At 39.5% G+C, this 20,554-nt stretch overlaps 1 protein-coding gene across 2 annotated transcripts in view; it reads right to left on the minus strand.

Annotated features, from left to right (window-relative positions):
• The window catches only part of JAZF1 (JAZF zinc finger 1), a 172,259-nt gene that overhangs the window by 11,686 nt on the left and 140,019 nt on the right, over nucleotides 1-20,554 (minus strand). For both annotated transcript variants that reach the window (XM_052696808.1, XM_052696810.1), the window contains exon 3: nucleotides 17,077-17,273. In XM_052696808.1, coding sequence (XP_052552768.1) covers nucleotides 17,077-17,273 — 197 coding nt within the window. The remainder of the gene's footprint in view (nucleotides 1-17,076; nucleotides 17,274-20,554) is intronic.

Below are 20,554 nucleotides of genomic sequence, written 5' to 3' on the forward strand. Positions count from 1 at the left end.
GCTGTTGCACAATAGTAAGTGTCAATATTTGCTTGTGAAGGGAAAAAAATAAAGAGTCAGCATCCTTGCGTCTAACCTATGGCCTGTGTCAGAGTGTGACAGCCATCTGAAACAACCACTGCAAAGCTCCTGGGGCCTCAGCTGGCTGCCCCTTGCCAGGACAAAAGGGTGCTGGGTTGGGGCACAGTGCTCCTCTGGGCAGTGAGCAGCCCCCCCTGCAGCACAGCATACATGCTGGTGGCCTCCCTGCTTCTCATAATGCTCAGAAGGGCCACTGTTCCCCACTCCAGTGTCCAAAGGAAAAACATCCCAACTGGACTTCTGAAGCAAATGGCTGCTCCAAAACTCCACAACATGCACCTTTATTTGATGAGGTTCTAAATACCTGGAAGGGAAAGGCTGATGGAACAGCTCCTGCTTTCAGCAAGGTGTTGTACAAATTTACAATGTTACTACCGTAACCAAAGGTAGTTCTGCAGCAGCAAAAACCCTGAATTCTCCAGCTCTCTCTTCTGGCCATGTTCATCCCAAGCCTTTCTGCTAGCTCCCTGCTTTTCACCATATCCAGCTGCATGCATCATACAGCTTTCATTCTGAGACCCCACAAGGACCTCACCCTGGGCTAGAATTAATGTTTTCTCTTCCCAGTGACTAAATAACATCTTCCCAGTGCTGCCCTTTCTCCTTGCATGCAATGTTTCCTTGGTTCTGCCCCATAAAGCCACCTTCTTTTTCCTTATTCCAGCAACCACACCAAAAGGCTCACTTCAGCAGTACTGCCCCACTATATTAAAACAAAACAAAACACAAAACAATCCAAAGGCAATGAAAGAAAGCTAGAGTTTTGTTTGTTTTCTGGAATTTCCTATGCTGAGACTATGCCACTGCCACTCAAGCAAGGGGTGGGCTTCACAGGTGGAGATGGACATAAGCTGGACACCAGAAGGCACTGCTCGTGTTGGCTGCCATGACAGAGCCAGGTATTGCATGCAATTATCACTTGTGGGAAGGTATAAATTATATACAGGGTCACAAAAGCATACAAACAAGTTATTTCTGTTCTAATTTTTATGCAAAAAAACAAAACACATTACAACTGAGGTGATGCTCAGTGATAAACAGCAGCTTATTTGCCAGAAGAAAAAAAATATATACACTTAGAGGAAACTATGACTGCTGCCTGGGCACTAAAAAGTCTTAATAGCGTGATGAAAAGCAAAGTTGCAGCATCAATACCTCTTCCACCTCTTCTTCTACTCAGCTTTGCTATTGAAGTCTGTAAGTATGTCACGTCACCCTACAGAAAAGACTTGACCTGTTGCACACCTATCTTCTACTTCTTCCAGCATGTGACATAAGTAACTTAAGCACTTCAAAAGCATCTTGCAGGAGTTAACTATCTGACATCCTAGCATAGACAGCATCCCAATTACAGTGCTGAAGATCTAAACTTTATCTTTTAGACTTGCAGAGGTTATTTGGTATTCACACCTCTTAGCTGAGATCCAATTCTACATTTCCTGTGCACACCTTCATTCCTCTGCGTGGTTTCCAGAGGACTTTCTTCCTCAACTTGGTTCTAACAGGTGCACATCACTTGCAGTTTTTTGATGTGTGTTTAACTTCTGTAGCGTGCCTTGTAGCACTAAAAACACAAAGCTGATTAAAAACAGCACGTGCTGCATGTGCGATTACAATAAATATGATCTATCTTGATCTGTGATCAAGAACATTATGAGTTCTTCCTTTCTCCTCCCAAGGAAAAAATAAAAACAACAACAAAAAAACCCAAACACAAAACAACATATCCTTGCCAACTATTTCCAGGACCAGAAAGCATACATTCACATATGCAATGAATAACTACGAGCAAAAAGCCCACTGCAGTGGGAAGCAGCATTGCCAGTGTCACTGAAAGTTCACGGTTGTTCCAATGATCTCTCATAAAAATTCAGCTTCACACTTTGTCCCGTGCGGGACTCGCAGTTTGTATTTCACAGAAACAGTTTTATGAGAGCACTTCTTATGTTAAGGAGCTTGCATTCCCGTATACCATGACAGCTTCTTTGATTAAAGGAAAAGAAAAGGAAAAAAAAGAAAGAAGAGAATAATTAATATTCCAAGAATTGTGGTCTAACACTAAAGCACATTTATGGAATTATCAAAGTTCTCCCCCGCATGTCCACGGTCTCCCTCCATGCTCAGCAGCAGAGAGAGCATTCCCACAGCTGATATTCATTGCTGGTCTGAGGGCATATCAAGTCATTCGAAACAGAATATTCTTCCTTTATATTGAGCGCAGGAAATAAATGCTAGGAGCAATGAAATACAAAACAGTTAAATAAAATATGTCACAGCTGCCACGCATGTTCTTAGCCTAGAGGCTGCAGCAGGGCTCTTTGGCTGTGACCTGGTACGAGTGGCACAGTGTGCTGGTTCTGGCAACAAACTTCCAACACTGGATCACCCAAACAGTCTGAGCTGGGGTTTTTCCTTTGCTTGCTTGCTGTTGGAGAAAGAACTGAGAAGACAGAAAATGCTTTTCAGCCTCTGTGACAGGTCCATTCAGATTAGTCTTTCATTTTCCCAAAAGTATGTTAACCATTCATGTCTGCGAAGATGCTAACACATATATAATACAACCAAAAGAAGCTTGGGTAGATAAAGCAGCCCACTGTGTAAGTGCTACAGATGCTGGTATTTCAGACTGCAAGTGCAATTCTGGTGTTCGATTAAGCATCTACGTGGCATGAGTGCTGAGTTCCCCATGGAGAGGGCTGGATGGGCTGTCTTCAGGCAGCAGGCACAATGCACACCGCTCAGTCTTCTTTCTTACTCTAGCATCTCTGGGCTTGGTTCCTGAGCGAGAGTTCCCAAAAGGCAGAGGAATGCTTGGCAGCACTGCCATCGCTTGAGAGAGCTGCCTGAGGTGGTCATGGTTTGTCAAGCAGGCGTCCGCCAAGGCTGGCGGAGACCTCCGTCCCTCCGCACGACCACAAAGGAGCCCCCAGAGCAGCAATTAAAGCTTATTACCGCCTGGGCCTTCCAGGGAGCCGCAGCAGGTTTTGGTGGCTGTGCTCTGTGTGTCCTGCCCTTCAGCCAGAGCCCTGCCCTTCCTCACAACACCAGTCAGAGCAGGATTCGGCCAGAAAAATGTCTTCTGGAGAAACCGCCTTGTCTTCCAGCGCTCTCCCAGCACAGATTCAGTATCGGGCACTAAATGACTGGCTGTTTAGGACCCATTATTATTTAGAGGAACTGATTTTCTATTGTCTCTGGATGAGGCAAAGCTCAGTTAATGAACAAACCCCATGAGAATTTCAAAAATGTGCCTCGTGTAATGATGTGCATGCAAATTCAAGTACAAAGAGTAATATGATTTTCAACATTGTTTTAATTCACAAAGTACTTGAAAAAGCTCTGAAGAAGTGTTATACCATGAACTACTTGTTTGTTTGTAGCTCTCAGCCACCAGGGTCTGCTGCACTAAGGGGCAACATTTAAGCAGGCAAGGGTGTGATCAGGCCTTTCTGGACATCCCCCGAGGGCACTCAAAGTGGCTGTAGAAATGGCAACTGCAACTTGGCAGTCACAGGGAGATCCCAAAAAGCTCATCTGTACAGTGATGCTTTGAACAGGATCATCCCACAAATACAGGTAAACACCCACTGATAACCTCGGTGTTTTAAGTAAAATGGCAGATGGGGCTATTCCAACATTTATAAGCACTTTTGGTTTCATTTAAATGCTCACTGTAAGCCTACACTGAATTTTAAGCGACCTAAGATATGTTCAATTAAAAAGTTTGAATCTTAGGTGTAAACCACAGGGACTTCAGATCCTACAGGTAGAAACACAAAAGCAAATAGACTGTATTCTCACACAGTATGACTTCAGCTGAGGCAGCCTACTAGGGAAATCACCCCAAAATGCTGGAGATAAAGCTAAAATGACAATGGGGAAAAAAATCACCGTCATCGTGCTTATTTTTTGAAGTACAAACAGTATCACATTAGCATTCTATATTTTCATCTGCTGTCAGTAAAATTTGAAACTACTTACACGTTAGGTCTGCTCAACATTCTGGGCTACAGGGAAATCAAAAATAATAAAACTAGGGTTAAAAAAATTCCTCTAGAGCCAATATATAGCTAGGTGGAACAGCTGGGTTCTGTCTGGCCTTAGGAACAATTACATGCCACTTTCTATCTTGATATATCTGTATCTTGATATATGCATGGCAAAGAACACTCTTTAAAAATAAAACAGAAAGTCCCAGCTTGGAGCTTATAAATCCATCAGAAGGAGCCTGCACACCTCCATAAGCGGATACACTGTAACTTATTGGATGTATAAATGCAAATAAAACATCCATCTAATGAGGTAAATTAAAAAAAAAATCTCTATTTGCAATTAATAGTGAAACAGCAACTAATCACAAAAACATGCATGGAAAGAAGGGATTCTGGAAAGAAACAGTCAACTGATACCGTGCCATGTGTTTTGTACAACAGGACCTTCTGAAAACGCTGCAGAGGTGCTAAAGCAAATTGTTAGAATGTCACTGCACAATGTGCTGTTGAGGTTTTATGGTCACACTGCGCCAATAGTCTCGGGAAGTTATTTTGCATTCTTACATAAACTTTTTTTTTTCCCCCCAATCCTATTTTCCACAAAAAAAAAAGAAAAAAAAAGGGCTTTCAATAATGTACAATCTTCTGTTTATACACAGTACAGGGAAAACACGATAAACCCAAGGACACAATCTCTGCTTTAAACGCATCTCAAAAGCAGATTTCTACAACTCCGTATAAAGAAGAATAAGCTATGAAATGCTCACCAAACAAGAGCATAAGCTTCCTGTAATTAAATGGCAGTGTTTTACATGGCAACTTTTTTTAAAATCATGAAAATAAAAAAAGTAAATAAATAAATGAATCCAGCAGACCCCTCCCAACTGAGGCTTAACTTGTAAATTAATGTAACAGTAATAAAATCGATGCCAGCTGGAATCCTTTCTTTCTCTGGCTTTGGCATGAGCCACAAGTGCAGGTATATGCTTGAGGAAAAACAAAGCCGGACATTTTCCACCTTTAGTCACGGGATGTTAATTAAACTCTGGCAAACGTTTAAGGATAGACTCAAAATGTTCAAGAAAGAATTAAAACCAGTTGGGGCTGAGAACAACTCCATCCTTCCTCCCCCTTTTCGCCCTCCCAAACATCTGTTCCAAAGTTTTATTCCAAAAACCACAGCGAGAAGAACATTCATAATTAATGTTATTTTGGCTTTTTAGTTGCTAGGCCTGCATTCTGAGGTTAGCAATGCAAAAATGCAAGTTCAGGGAGCTTTCGCTGTACTTAAGGACTCTCCTGATGCATGAAACAAAAAGGTAGGGAAGAAAGAGAATAGAAAAGCTCTTTTTTTTCTTTTGCTTTTCATAAAAAGAAGGAAAGACGTAGAAGCAGTATCAGGAAGCAGTTTCATGTTTAAGATAAAGGATTACAATAAAAACTACCTACATAAATGAACTGCAGTTTATGAAGCTATGAAAATACATTTGAGACGTGTTTTATAACACCAGGTTAAACATGCTTTACAGCTGCACAAAAGCCATTCAGCCACTTACAGTACAGGCCATAAAACTTGCAATGCACACACTCCTTACCTACCCAACTGCTACGTGCTTCCCACTTATCAGCACGCAAACCCAAAAATGATGCACCGAGCTACGACCAGGCTGCAAGTCCAACAAATTGCTGCATTGGTAGCACTTGCTGCACGCAGAGCACAGCTGATTTTAGTAGAATTTAGCTATGCAGCTACTTCCAAGATGAGCTGGATGGGTTGAATCATCATGCCAAAGGTATCCTTTGGCAAACTGCCCACAGAGGACCAGGGCAGCCCAGAGCTCTTTCAGCAATTTTATGCTGAAGAGATTCCACGTTTGCAAGCCCTGGGAGGATTACAGCTTTGCCCAACAACATGGGAGGCAATGGCAGATTCTCCATTTCAGTGCAGTGAAGGCTAGGAGGATTTATTTTGTGCAAAAACTACACTTAGCACAAAAACTACCTGCCTGTCCATCTAGATTTAAGAAACCCCATCAATGCACCCTAATAGATAACCCAATACTCAAAATGAATAGTAAAGAACTAAGTTTAATTCTGAATCAGGCTGGCTTTTGTCATCCTACCTACGTACAGGATAGGGCTGTAAAGGTTTTTAATAAAACATCATTATTTTTTGAAAAAACATCCAAAGATAAGCACATATTCAGGAAGGAGCCGTATTTCCTCTCATTTCTTTTGACAAAATAAAATTCGCACTGCAGTGCCCTTCGTATGCAGCCACAAACCTTCCTTTGAGGCTATCTTGGTTTCAGTAAGGTGCACAAACATACGTTAGCAGGTGTGAGCTGTTTCATACAATGCATCATTACCCTAAGGCTGAAATGAAAGTACTTTTCAAGTTATTTTCCACTCCTCCTTGGCTTCTGGTATCCTTTGGCATTAGAGGCAGAAGTGTCAGGAAACTGCTAAGGATGATGCTGCTGTCTGACTATATATGGAGATATCTTAACAAGACAAGAGACCGTGTTAGGGTGGATCAGGTCTGATCATCAGTTAGAGCCGTGCCTCCCACCTGCAAGGCCACAAGTGCTTAAAATATAAGAGAATATATAGTTTTGGGGTTAGGAAGTCTTTAGCTTGGTAACATGCAAGAACTAAACGGTCCCTGCGTTTCCTGGCATTTCACCTCATTTTGATGACCACGTACTGGCTAACATCAACTCACAATACACCATTTCCCCTGTGAAATAAAACTCTCTGTGTTTTAAATCATCAGGTGTGAAATGGCACATTAGCCCTTCCTTTTTTCTACCTCTGATTTGCTTTGGCTAGTGTGCAAAGAAAACTTAGACATTTGCTTAAGTTTCACCATCTTCTGCACACTGAAGTGCTGGCCTAAGAAAGTATGTATTTTTTTTTCTGCGAGGCACTGTACTAACTTTCTGAAAGCCATAACTCCTTTCAGTATGCAAACATACAGCACTAGTAGAGCTAGAGTGTTCTCAGCTCTTGAGTCACTATAATGGTAAAAAAAACAATCCCGTTCAGTCTTGCAGTGTGGAATTTTGTGTGAGTACTTATGTGCACGTATGTATACATGATTCAAACAGCCACCTAAAAATGCCACATGTCCTTCTATTGTTTCCCACCTTCTGAAATACATTTGTGCATTCAGTTAGCACCTTTTGAGGTAACTAGCAGATTATTCATCGAGCTAAAGAGTTGTGGGTTTTTTTTTAACCCTTCCACCGATTGGCCCTTGCAGCATAAATACACAAACATGAATGCTGTCACTGTTACTCAGGACCACTGAAGCTCCTTTTTGAGTGTCAAGCTATTCCGACATTAAACCAATTATGCCACAAGCCACAAAAGGCAGCCACATTTAGACAAAACACATGTCTCTTTTTTTGCATTTGGGGGGATGAAAGATCCACGTTCAAAGGATGCACTTTTACACCAAAAAGCTCCTATCACAAATTAACAGAGACAATCTTTAAGCTTATCGTACATTTTCTGTTCCTGACCCCGTTAAAAACGGTTTGTCAGGTTAGACTCCTAAGATGGGGATTATAAAACAGTTCCTGCACTTGCAAGTACTTTAAATCTATGAGCCATGGTTCTATTACTCCTTTGTAGCTCAAAAATCAAAACCAGTGATGATTTTACGAGTTGCTGTAGTCTAGACAACATAGTTACTTTTCAATGAAATTGTTCCTCAGGGAGAGTACTGTGAAAATTCCCATACAATTAATTACAGGTATGTGCAACTAAAATACAATTCTGCCGCACAGTAGCTCTATAATTGCTGGTACGTTTTATGTCTGTATCAAACAAGAATGCTCCAAATGAGCTGGGAGGAGGAAATACAACAAACGGGAGGCTGCACATAAAGCTTCCTGCAGTGAGGGAGATGAGTAAGATGCACTATGAATTTTCTGATGCACCTTCTCCTCCAGCAAAATGCAGACTTCTGCTGGAAAGCATACATCTAATGACCGAGTCAGTCTTTTGTCACAGAAACCCGTGTTCAACACATTTTTTCCTGCCAAAGTAAAAATGAGAAATTTAACAGAAGTGTACGGAAAACATATCCATAAAGCTGGAAAAGGAAGGAGAACACAAAATGCAGAGGAAAGCTTTGAGAAGAATTTGGTTTTTTTTTGTTTTTTTTTTTTCCCCAAAAAACCCTTCGTGTATTTTCTCCTCACAGCACAGCCCTATTTTTCCCAACAACTATTTAAAATAATTTGATTTTCTGAATGTAAGGCAGATGTGGATGTGGTTTGCAGAACGGTTGAAGCTTCCAGTTTTGCCTGTGAGATGATAAAAACTAACCAAACAAAAAAACCCATGGGCAGACCTCCCCGGCTCCTGTTAAGAGACATGCCTGTCACACAGCCACATTTCATTAAATGCCGTGTAACAGGACGGTACAAAGGAAAAAAAAAATCAAGATATTCTTTGATGGATCAAAGATATGAACAAAATAATGAAATAGGAATGGAATAATTTAAATAGTCTTTTCTATTTAGTTTAGAAAGCCTCTAAACTTTCACCTTTCTCAGGCAAAATCTCCCTTCCTTTCTCACCACTATTCCATTTCCCGTGCTGACTGCTGGCCCTCAGCAACCTCTTATTGCCAGAGCCCCCCCTGCAATCTTGCTGGATGCTGTTCCTTACCTGGCTTATCTCCCATGCTAGATATGAGAAACTAATCTATCACTTATTATTTTTTTTTAACTATTCTCCTTGTTTTGGTTTGGTTTTGTCAGTGAGTAATCAACGTCCTATGTAGTCTTGCTTCTTTAAGGAATCTGTACAACAGGATTGCTGGAAAGAAGGCTTTTACTGAAGCCAAAGCAGAGTGATAAGCACTCGAACATTTTTCTCTGAAAAACTGGATGAAGGAGATGAATATGTACAAGTTTCACGCTTGGATCCCTTTAAACCAGAGGAACGTAGCATCGAGCTCTGAAAAAGCTACGTCTTTATAGCTGGTGCTGAGCACAAGTTCCACCTGTGTTGAGAAACCTACAGGAAATAATTGTGCTTTCACTTATTATTTTTCATTGTTATTGGAAACCTCCTCCTACAGCTTTATTCCTCAAGGCAGAAACTACCACTGATTTTACTTATTATTCATGCCCAGTCACAACCTCAGCCAAAAGCTTGTGCTAAAATCTCCTACCATGTCTCAGCACACACACATATATTACAGTTAACTCATACGTAGATCAACTGTTTCACACAATGGCCTTCATTATTTTTTAAATTATTTATGCATTTATTTTTTACAAGAACACCCATAAGGCTCAGTTAGAATAGGTGCCTCAGACTGCTAAATGCTGGGCAAACATACGTATATATTAATTACTGTGTAGGATTAATATAGGCCCCCAAACCTGCAATTAGATGGAACCATTTTGGCTCCAATAACCACAAACAAAGTTCTCATTCGTCATCTGCATGGAAAAGGTGAAATCCTGGCACCAGCCAAGACCCCCAGAGGGAAGCTTTGCCATAGACCACAGTGCAATCGCCTCGAGATACTTCATCATGTATTTTATTGTACATTGTAGGACTGAAATATCAGATGCATTCAGACAAACTTCCATTATGCTGGAGAACATGATTTGGTCTACACGTTTTAAGTATGGCTTAGTTACTTGCCCACACTGTTTATACAAGAGTGGGCCTGCATATCTAACTTTTAAGTAAAAACACTGCACACAAGTGGCAGCTAAACAAGTAGAAACTTCTGTTAATCTGAACAACTAATGAGATGGTTCCTCTTACACCTCAAAGTGTGTTTTTTCAAGTTACAGTAGAACTTAGTTGATTTGTGCTTTACTACACTCGGCACCCCATAAGTCATACACACAAAAATGTGGCACTCTCAACCAACTTCTCAGCGACGATTCAATTAAAGTGCCCAGGGATTTGATCTCATATTTCTACTTTTTGTTATTTTTTTTCAGTTACATTTGCATGACACTATACTATATTACTATCAGGTGTAGTAATTAAACCTGAGTATTTCAGATATGCTAATGCAGGTGAAGTTTGTTTTTTTTTTTTTTTTTGAAGTGAGTGGCTAATGTTTTGTGCTTATATAAATTCTTGAGTTTGCAACTCTGCAAAGTGCATACATGCTTTATTCTGGTCTGACAACACGACTTGTTAAATGCTCAGATTCAGGCATTCAGTCCCTCAGTGACTGGTTTGACGTAATCAGTGCTTAAATGCATTTGAGACAATTTTATACATTTGCACAAAAGCTGAATTTGTAGCAAATTTTTAAAACACCACACCCACCGACTTGCCTGTCCTAAGATAATTTTGCAACATACTATCCTTAAAAGAATACAGCACACCACAAAAGAGCAAGCTCTCTTCTACTCACATCCGTACTGAGCCAATCCGCATGGCTCCAAGAAAAAGCTGTTGCAGATTATCAAGCGAATAGCAGATTTAATGGTTCACAGTCTGCTCTGATTCACCCTAACATGGAGTTCAGAAATACCATCTGCTGACAGAAACTGCAAACACTCTGATATAAATAGCAGTTCTGCTAAAATTTCAGATTAACTGGGCTACGTATTGATAGCACATCTGTAAACAAAAAGCTCTGAGCACCTCGTTCCCTCTCCCTTCAGTCCTCAATCAATTTCAGACTTATTTTACATTTCTACTGTCCACATTAAACTTACAAAGCAGCTTAGCTGAGCAGGTCTCTTTGCTGGACTCTGTTTGTGCTGCAATGGCTCTCATCACAACAGCTGTCTGTGCCATGTGATAACTTCATTGTTGAAAGCTTAACATATGGAAACTGTGCTAGAATGCTAGCTGCACTGATACCTATGAAGAGAAACGAGCTTTTGCGTTACAAAAAACAAGACATTTTTCAAACAACTAAAGTAACAAAAATCAAACACACATTTAGAATCTAAACCATATTAGTTTCTGGCACGTCTCTCACCCTATTTCAGTACCCAGTTCCAATGGCTGATTACTATTGTGTTTTTGATTGCTATTACCAGCAAACAATGGGTGATTTGCTTTCAACTTTAGCTTTTTCAAAAATGAGAATGACTAGGTTCAAGAGAAGGCCCTTGGGGTTCCTTCAAGAGTTATCCGTGAAGGAAAGTGCTATACAGGAGAATTCTATGAATAATATCTCATGTCACTGAGATAACATTCTTGATTTAACAATGCTTATTGAGAAAGCTCCCAAATTGTTCCATGCTGCTTTGCAATCTCCCCCAAAGCAAAGCTCCCACGAAGACAAGCTCTCAGTGAGCCACAAGCGAGGTGGATTCTTACAGCTCTCATTTCTGAGACCCAGCTGCCTTGGACAAGAGGAGAAAAGAGAGCCTAAGCTGTAACACAGACAGTTTAATCTCCTTTAAATTAGTCACCCATAAAGGGAACAATGAAGCTCTAAATTATTTCATCAGTAGCAACACCCGTTAACACCAAAAGGAAGCTGTAACTTTTTGGTCAATGTTTGGCCAGGAGTTGCACTTGAAAACTGAACAAAATCCAAATGAATAAGAGGAAAGATTAATAGCCTGAGTTGTAAGAATCTATTAACTTTATTGCATATGAGTTTATACATACATGGTATTAATCACAGAAGACACTCTGCAGTGGAGTGAACGGGGAATTATTCTCTTTAAAAGAAACTAAATCTACAACACAACTGAACATTTAAAATCATTGTACAGATTTAAGAGTTCAGTTACACTGAGTATTGAAAGTACTTATTACAACAGGCTCTGAAAATACACACCAGCTGAGGACTGATTTTTTTTTTAACTGAAAAAATATTAAGTTTCACTTCCTGTCTTTAAATCATATATTATGTAAGCCACGGTTCACCACTGGTATGATTTATTAGAAAAACATCAGCCCATTTCACATGATACATTCTAACTGGCTGAAATGGTGCAGCTTTTGGATTACTGACAGAGCTACAAAGCAGTCTTGATTTCAGCTATGGATATGCTCTATGCACTTTATCTAGACATGCACTATAAACTACAGAGCTGCCACGGATCTGCCAAATGGTTATTCAAATAATACCCTCAGATGGTACATGCAAGGTTTTCTAAGTCAATAGTACTAATCTGAAAGCCTCAGAGTTTTACTTTATGTCTAAAAATATTGTTTAGAATCTTTAAGCCTGTTGGATTATAATATTACTGGTTTAGCTCTAGATTTATTAAACATTCAAGTATACAAAGTATTTTTTTCCAGCAAATTATCAATTTCAGATTTCACTTTAAAAATAAAACAGAAAAACAAAAAAAGGAAGAGGTAAAAATGTTGGGGGTTTCTTGGGGGTGGAAAATGGGGACAATTTGGTAAATATAAGATCGGACTGGTGGAAATTTCAAAGAACTTGGCCATATCGTAGAAATGTAAAACCTTTCTAATGAAGTCAATCAGAAATGACTGCACAAATGTGACTCCCCAGAAAGGCATTTACCCTAATTAGTAAGATAAACCAATAGGTAGTCAGCTATTTAAATGACAGCTGCAAATCAAAATGGGCCTTGCCAACTCCCTCATAGGGTCAGCTCTGACCACCCATGAAAACTTACTCCTTTCATCTCCTTTACAAGTGGAAGGACTGACACATGGCTGTAGCTATTGCAGCCAACCATAGAATCCTCAATGCTTGCTGCCAGGACTCACTGCCATCAGCTGCCCAGTGCAATCAGGCAGTAAGTAGGTTTATAAACCTATTAAAACTGCATAAATGTTATACCTTGTAATCTATTAAAATCAAAATAAACAGGAAAGAAGGACTGAGAGCCAGTTTCTTTAGAGCAAAATGTAATGCCAATTACGAGGTTTCCAAATATTCCAGGCTTTTTGGGGGGAGGTGAAAGGGACAAGACTTAGGGCTGATCCATTAAAAAGCCAGTTGGTAGTATTAAGCCCTTGCTTTAGGATTTATAAGAGGGCCAAAAATTCACTCCAGGCTGAAATTTACAAACCCAGGTTTGGAGTCATTAAAAAAAAAAAAAAAGAAGAAAAAAGTCATATATACAGAAGGAGAACAAAAACAAAACAGTGACTTCAGATGATTTTTGGCACTTCTTCAATGCAAAAAAACCTACTATTTATTTTAGTTTATAAGTTTGAAACTTGTTACTATGAACTACTTTTTTAACTGAAACTGAGACGGTTATTTTCATAACAAATTACTAATAAATCACTATCACTCAATCTTTTTAAAGCCTTTCAGTATGAAGAGATAACACAATTTTCAAAGGAGCGTCAACACTCTGACTTCCACTAAAAACCCAGGAAATAAGGGGTGGAAATTTCATCTGTGAGCCACACATATGTATAAAAATGTTTAAGAAATTAACAGCCTATGTTGAAGATGCAATGTCAGCCCCATTTTTATCCATAACTAGACTTCATTAGTTTTGTGGGTTTAAAAAGGACATTTAAAAATAAAGGCAACACAAGTTTTTGTGACTTAATTGAGCACTCCTTAAAAGAAAGATATTTCAATGTTTGAGAATGTTAATGTCTTTCCAAAATAAGCTGTGTGCTACTTAGCTCTACTTCCCCTGCACCCTAAGGAGTCTATTACCAATGGAAGCCATTTCTTCAGCTAAATCCTGCCTGTGAATCCTAACAAGAGCTTTAAGCCTACTAAACGAAGTCTCCTGGGAGACACTATTGTTACAACAAACACTGGAACAAATTTCTTAAAGTGAACTGTAGGCAATTATCGGAGGATGTAGGTCTTGAGAAGAGAAAACTTGTTACAGGAGACGGAACAAAAAGTCAAACGTAAGCAGAGACAGCAGATGCCAGTCATCCCTGAGGGAACAGATGGGAGGTACAGAGAATTAACTGCTGCCTTTCTGCTTCCCACCAAAATCACAAATGGGCAGTTTCAGGGGACCAACACACACACACACACACACACACACAGTTTGCAGATAAATGTGTGTCTACCTCGTTACCTGAAAAGAGCCTTCAAGAACATACTTCTTCACTACATATTTCTGCTGAACATGCCATTTGTGAATCATGCCACTTGTACACAAGAAGGTGGTGTACACACACATGCAACGTTTGCAGCACGTATACTGTCAACTTGGAAGCTGCTCAGCTCTGTCTGAGAATTTGGCCTGTAGTCCTTTGGCATACATTTTTACTGCAAAGCTTAACAAACATTCTCTGCAGCCAAACCACCTCAACTGTTTCTTATCAAATTTCATAAGCTAATGATGGGTTCAAAGCTGGTCAATATGTGGATGGGAGATCATTATGTGAAATAACACTTTGCTGAAAAATGACAACAGTAGCTGAACAGCATCAGGCAATGGTGGGACATACACTGAGATAACTGAGGTTCAGACCACTTTACGCAAGACACCACCACCACATCTAGCGAGGCCAAGACAAGTAGCAAACCTAAATGGAGGACACTAATTGGAAAATGGGACTCAGAAGGTTCCTATATTGTACCACAAGAAAGAATGGCAAAAAAACATATATAGGACAGCTATTCTCTGCTAAGGGACATGCAGATATTTGCCTGCCATCTCATCGGCTTTTAGAAAAATGCTTTCTTTCTTCCATCTTTTTAGATGAAGTACAAGTGTAAAGGATGATGAGGACAATGATTATTTTGGGTTCTAGCAGTTAACACCTACCCAGATGATGTTTTCCTAGGCTCCCTATGCAGGCACTGCATAGGGATGAAGAAAAGAAACTCAGCCACAACGGGACTCTGAGCACGTGTTCTGCATATCACAGAGTCTCAGCATAGTTAGCGCTGGAAGGAACCTCTGGAGGTCACCTGGTCTAATTCCTCTGATCAAGCAGGGAACATCTAGAGTGTATATACATATATACACACATATATACACATGTGTACATTTGCACGTATGTTAGAACAATAACAGAACAAAATCCCATGCCAAGAAAATGCTAGGAGAAATTCTATCGTTATCAGAAAAATTGCACTGCTTATTTTAGGTCCAGGCAAATTTGTAAGGTGACAAAAATGGAAATTCTGAGGTGGGAAGTTTCTGTTGAAATATAATTCAGTTAATAATTGCTTTTTTGTTTGTTTGTTTTTAAAGAAACCAAACATCTTCAAGAAAGAATATCTGTTTTATATGTTGCTTTTGCTACTGGGCTATTCCAAATTCTAACCTTGGAATATGGCTCCAAGGGGAAAATTGTAACACAGAATGCAGAAAGTGGAAGCTGCTATTATTTATAACCTGGCAAGTAGGACTCAGTTAACCTAGAAACTCACTTAGCCAAAACAAGCTGATTTTCCTAACTACAGGTAGAACAACATTCTGAATAACTTTAAAAGATTGAAAGTTTATATATATAAATATCAAAAATAGAATTATTTTAGTATAAACTTTCTTTAGTGTTTAATGGAGTGTATTTCAAACAACAGACAGTTAACTAGTGGTCCTGACATTCAAAGTTGTGCTAACTGACCACATCATGAATTAGCCTACTCAGTAGAAGCTGAAAAAAAAACAAAAGGAAGGAGAAATTCCTTGACATCTGTATTAAAGGATGTGAATCAGTTCATTCCAAAGAGGAGACAATTAGGAAAAATTTACTTGTTAAATTCTTTGTATTACATTCAGGCTTCGTTGTTTAGCTATATCCAACACACTTCCCTTTTTCATATTCAGGGACACACAGAAGAAACTATTCATTTCTGAACTTAGAGAGTGGCACATGGAACACTACACCTTTTTCATTTAATTGTTAATACCAAAATGTTAAATAGCTTATGCAAAATACATGGCAAGGCAATTTATCAAAGCAGGGATACTAATGCTATTTCTTTCTGAGAGGAATATATTGATTCTATTTATTACAAAACCGCACAGATTGTAGCAGACCAACAAAAAAACACTTTCTCTGTGGTACACCTGAAATTATCTCAAACACTTTCAAGATAAGACCATTGCCACAACAACAAACAGAAGGCTGAACACTTGGTTTAGCAAAGGAAGCCCTGTGTAGCCAGGAGGGCACTGCTTTGTCCACAACTCCCATCTTGCTGCATAAGTTTTGACTGCAAAGTTGTATATGGCAAACTTACTTACTGCAAACTCATCTGCTGTAGACTTATCAGTAGACTTGCAATGGCAAATCCCTGTAAGGATGCCTGAGAGAAGCCCTGGGAGTCTTAGAGACTTCAATACTTTGGCTGACACAACGCTGGACAAGTGATCTCTCTCTGTTTGCCTCCCTTTCTCTCCCCCTGCCAACACCTGCCTCCTTTTCTTTTCTTTTTTTTCTTTCATAATGTTAAGTAACACAAAGCAAATTTCAATTTCTTATGAAGTCACATAGTGTAGCTGCACAGCTTAGACAGATAACTGTAAGAGTGCCAATACTTTTAAGATAATTGTAGTACAGAGATTTTCATTAAAATTGATGACTGTGCTTTGACCTTGAATATTTCTTAACATTAATCTAACGGGAAAATTTACAAATCTGTTCACCCCTCTCCCCCTTCATAGGTGGGACATGACATATAAGCGTTTATATTTTTAGAATTGAAAAAATGAAATTTAACTTGCAGTGTATCACCTCTGTCTGAAACAAGATCTCTAGCTAATATAAAACAGAATGACTTGGTCGAGAGATCTGGCTCAACACAGCAAGCAACTTTCAGTTTCTTCAAGTGGTGAAAAAAATCTTCCCAGGACTTTTATACCTGGGAAAATCAGGATGACTTGGTTATTGACAAATGTGCTGACTTTTCAGTCTGTTCTGCTGGCTGATTTCAATCAAAACTGTAAAAGATACTAATGCATAATTCATGGGAACTGCTAGACTGAGTAGACAGAGACATTAATGCCTCCAACAGAGATAAGATAAAAGTGTTCAGCGCCTACCTGTTCTCTAAATAAATATTCTCAAAAGCCACACAGAAAAAATGCAAGCTGATTTGGGAATAAGCAAAATGGTACACGCTTACCTGTTGGAGTACTACTACGAAATGAAGAGGAAGGAGTGATTGGAGGGGTGACAGGAGGAGTAAGGCTTCCACTGCTGTGGCGAGGTGGAGTGGATACATTCCCACGGGACACTGTGCTTGACAAAGTCAAAGAGAGTTTCGGCTGAATCTTTTTCTTCAAAGACTCCTGCTCACGTCGAGCTGCATCAGTCATAAACCTATAACAAGGACAATTGAGAGCATGAGAGACTTCAAATGCCGTCATCAGGAAAGCTTTTAGGTAATGCTCTCAGTGACCAACTGGAGCTTCAGAATCAGCCATGACAAGTTCCTCCACAACATACAGACTTCAAGAACACAAACTCCTCCATCAACTTTCAAGGAGCCACTGTGAAGGATTCGCATAAAGACAGCCCAAAGAAAATCATCTTTTTTCTGCATGGTCCTATGTCTTTATGCCAAGGCACAAACCATGTCTGTCAATAAACAATACAATAGCATGTGATAATGTTTAAGTTACATAGAACCATAAAGGTTGGAAAAGACCTCCGAGATCATCCAGTCCAACTACCAACCCATATCCACCATACTCACTAATATACATCCTTCAATGCCACATCCACATGCTCAAAGGTTTCTCTGACTTCAGAGAAAGCCAGCTTTTAGCCAAGATCCCAGGTTTAAATGATGAGCTTACAACCTTGACAAATTATGAAGGATGTAATCAGATAAGTGAGAGCTTCTGTGCAGACTATATGCTCAGTTGCCCTGGAGCCAGCTGTCACCTAGAAGCTCATATTTGCAAATCCAGTAAGGAAACAGAATAACAAAAACTACCAGCAAATACAAAAATTATTTGTATGGGACTAAGGGCAATCTGGCTTTCTTTCAATAGTTACAGACTCCTTGGTGAAGCCTAAGAATGATGTAGACTTATGGGTGGAACTGGCATCAGAGAACATCTCTGGAAGAAATGCTGAGGATGCTGAGTTGTTGCAGGTGGCAGGGAGAGGTGCTGGGAACCTCTGTAAGAAGAAGTAGCCTACCACCCTCTATCAAGTTCTTGGTACACAATAAATCTATTTCCCACCAAATGGCCCGCTGAGTGACGTGACATGTTCCACTATTTCAGAAGACATAAAAGCAGCCCCTGATCAACACCCCAAAACCAGCACAGAGCTGGGAAGTAGATGTACAGTTAGCAGCAGACCTGAGAAAAGGGATCACACCAGTCAGCATATGAAGAAGCGGGCTACAGGCTGGCTGGACCAAGTGATTCTGCAGATTGTAGTGTTGTAATGATTGCACATAAAGCGAAAAAAAACAGGAACGCACAGGTGAGAAGCAGTGCCACCGTTTTGACCATCGGGTCACCTTGGGTCTCACAGCAAAACGTAATACAAACCACACAATCTGCAACATGGTGCTACGAGACAGCCTGATTTCTTCTGCAGACTCAACCAACAGTTTCAATTAATGTGAATCACTGTATTCATGGAAACCCAACATTTTGTGACTGCTCGCAACACCCGCTGGTTATGAGCGAACACCAGAGATCTTTAAGAAAAACAGCTCTTGTGGAATGGTGAGAGATTCGTAAGGAACAGGAGGGCAATTTAAAAAAGAAAAGGAAAAAGAAAAAAAGGGGGGGCTTTTAGACATATTTGTCAAATATGAAAGACAAAATTGGTCCGTATCTCCATGTTTGGATATCTAAGCTTGTTTGAAAAAGCAACTGAGGTATTGCAATGCAGCAGCATAAAAATTCAAGTATCCTTAGAATAATAAAGATGTATCCTGTCCAACCATACCATGAAGGCATTAATAAGTGGATCTTTGCCAAGATATGTACCATCAACACGCAATCTGCAGACATTAATAAATAGGTATATGGCATGACAGCTTATCTTCTTTGTAACAGAGACAATGCATCATGTCAAACATAGATATGGCATTTTTATTAAGTAAATATTTAAAAAGAAGATATCCACAGTAACAGTTCACTTTCAAATTTCTTTTCTCTCAACAGGGTAGAGATATTATTAGCAAAATAGTCCCCAAACAGAATTCTAAATTTCATTAAAGAAAAAAAAAAAAAGCAATAATAAAATGGCCTGGTGAACATGTTCCTGCTCACCAGGAAACATCTAATTCACCACGTTTGGAATCTGCAGTATGATGTGTGCTTGCTTCTGGATGGGAAGCGTTATTCCTTATGAAAATGTTATGGCAACATCATAAATCCTTGAGAATTTGGATGATAACCTCAAGCATGAGACGTTAAAATGCACCAGGCATGAATGCTGTTATTTAATGAACTCAGCCATGAATAACAATGTTAAAATAATATTCAGGTATAATTAGTCTGGTTGAGGTCCACAAAAATCAGGAAAATGTGAAACTTCTCCCTGTCCTGTTAACTCACTCCCATTTGGGCTAAGCATGTTGGGTATGTTCCAAAACGTCATTTGTTGTCTCCACTGTCAACTTGAGAGAGATGGAAGGCAGAATCTGTCGAGAGGTTCAGTTCCTGATATGTGAAGTATGAAATTAACCTTTTCAGATCCAAATAATCTCTTATATGTTTGCTGAAGCATTGGCAGTACTAAGCTTTTAAAAAGAAATCTTGTTTAAATAGATTAAATGAAACATTTTTCAGTATTCTAATTGAAACATTATGTTATATTTGTGCTTAACAATGGTCGTGCCCTTCAAAGCCTATAATATAAGCATTTTAATGATGGGTGTAGAACAATATTTCTGACTAAAGCTCTAATTTCCACATTGAATGTACGTTATGGCTGCAACATCAAGTGCACAGAAATGAAACAATTATGGCTGAATATTGATCTTACATGTCTGCATACAATTTCTCTGCTTCATTTAATTGCACAAGATGTATGGGAATCAGACAATGAACTGTAACTAAAACAGGTTGTCTTAAGACTACTAAGGTTATATCTCACCTTCCTTAATAGTCTCTCCCATTATCTTCTGATCCGTCCCGTCTCCTTGCTGAGTCAGTCTCCTGTTGCTTTCAAGTCTTAGTCTCAAACCCAGAACCTTGCTATTCAGTTTCAACACTAAACAGATTTTACAGCCATGGTTCCCTATTGCACAGGATTCTGTTTGCACCTCATAGCCCTCTCTCTCTCCAAGCCCAGTACACCATGTAGGCACAGTGGAACAAGAAGAATAACTGTTCAATTTCCAGTCATTCCCCAGTCATATTTTGACAAGCATGGGCTTTGTGTGCCTCTTTATAGGTGCCTCACTGTATCAGGGAGGAGCCCATTCCTTAGAAAAAAAATCTCTTTTACTCATACTTTTTCTCCCTTCTCCCTTTCACCTTCCTAATAATTCAAATCCCTGCTCCAAAGCACACAGGGGCTATGATTGCTGAACCAATTGCTTGCAGCAAACTTCAATAAACACAAGTAAAATAGAGTATTTCCCCTCGCTCTCATTCCCTAGAATAGTTTGAGTATTTTTATTGAAA

The sequence above is a fragment of the Tympanuchus pallidicinctus genome, unplaced genomic scaffold (assembly GCF_026119805.1).
Source record: "Tympanuchus pallidicinctus isolate F22 unplaced genomic scaffold, pur_lepc_1.0 scaffold3, whole genome shotgun sequence".
In the NCBI taxonomy this organism is placed as follows: domain Eukaryota; kingdom Metazoa; phylum Chordata; class Aves; order Galliformes; family Phasianidae; genus Tympanuchus; species Tympanuchus pallidicinctus.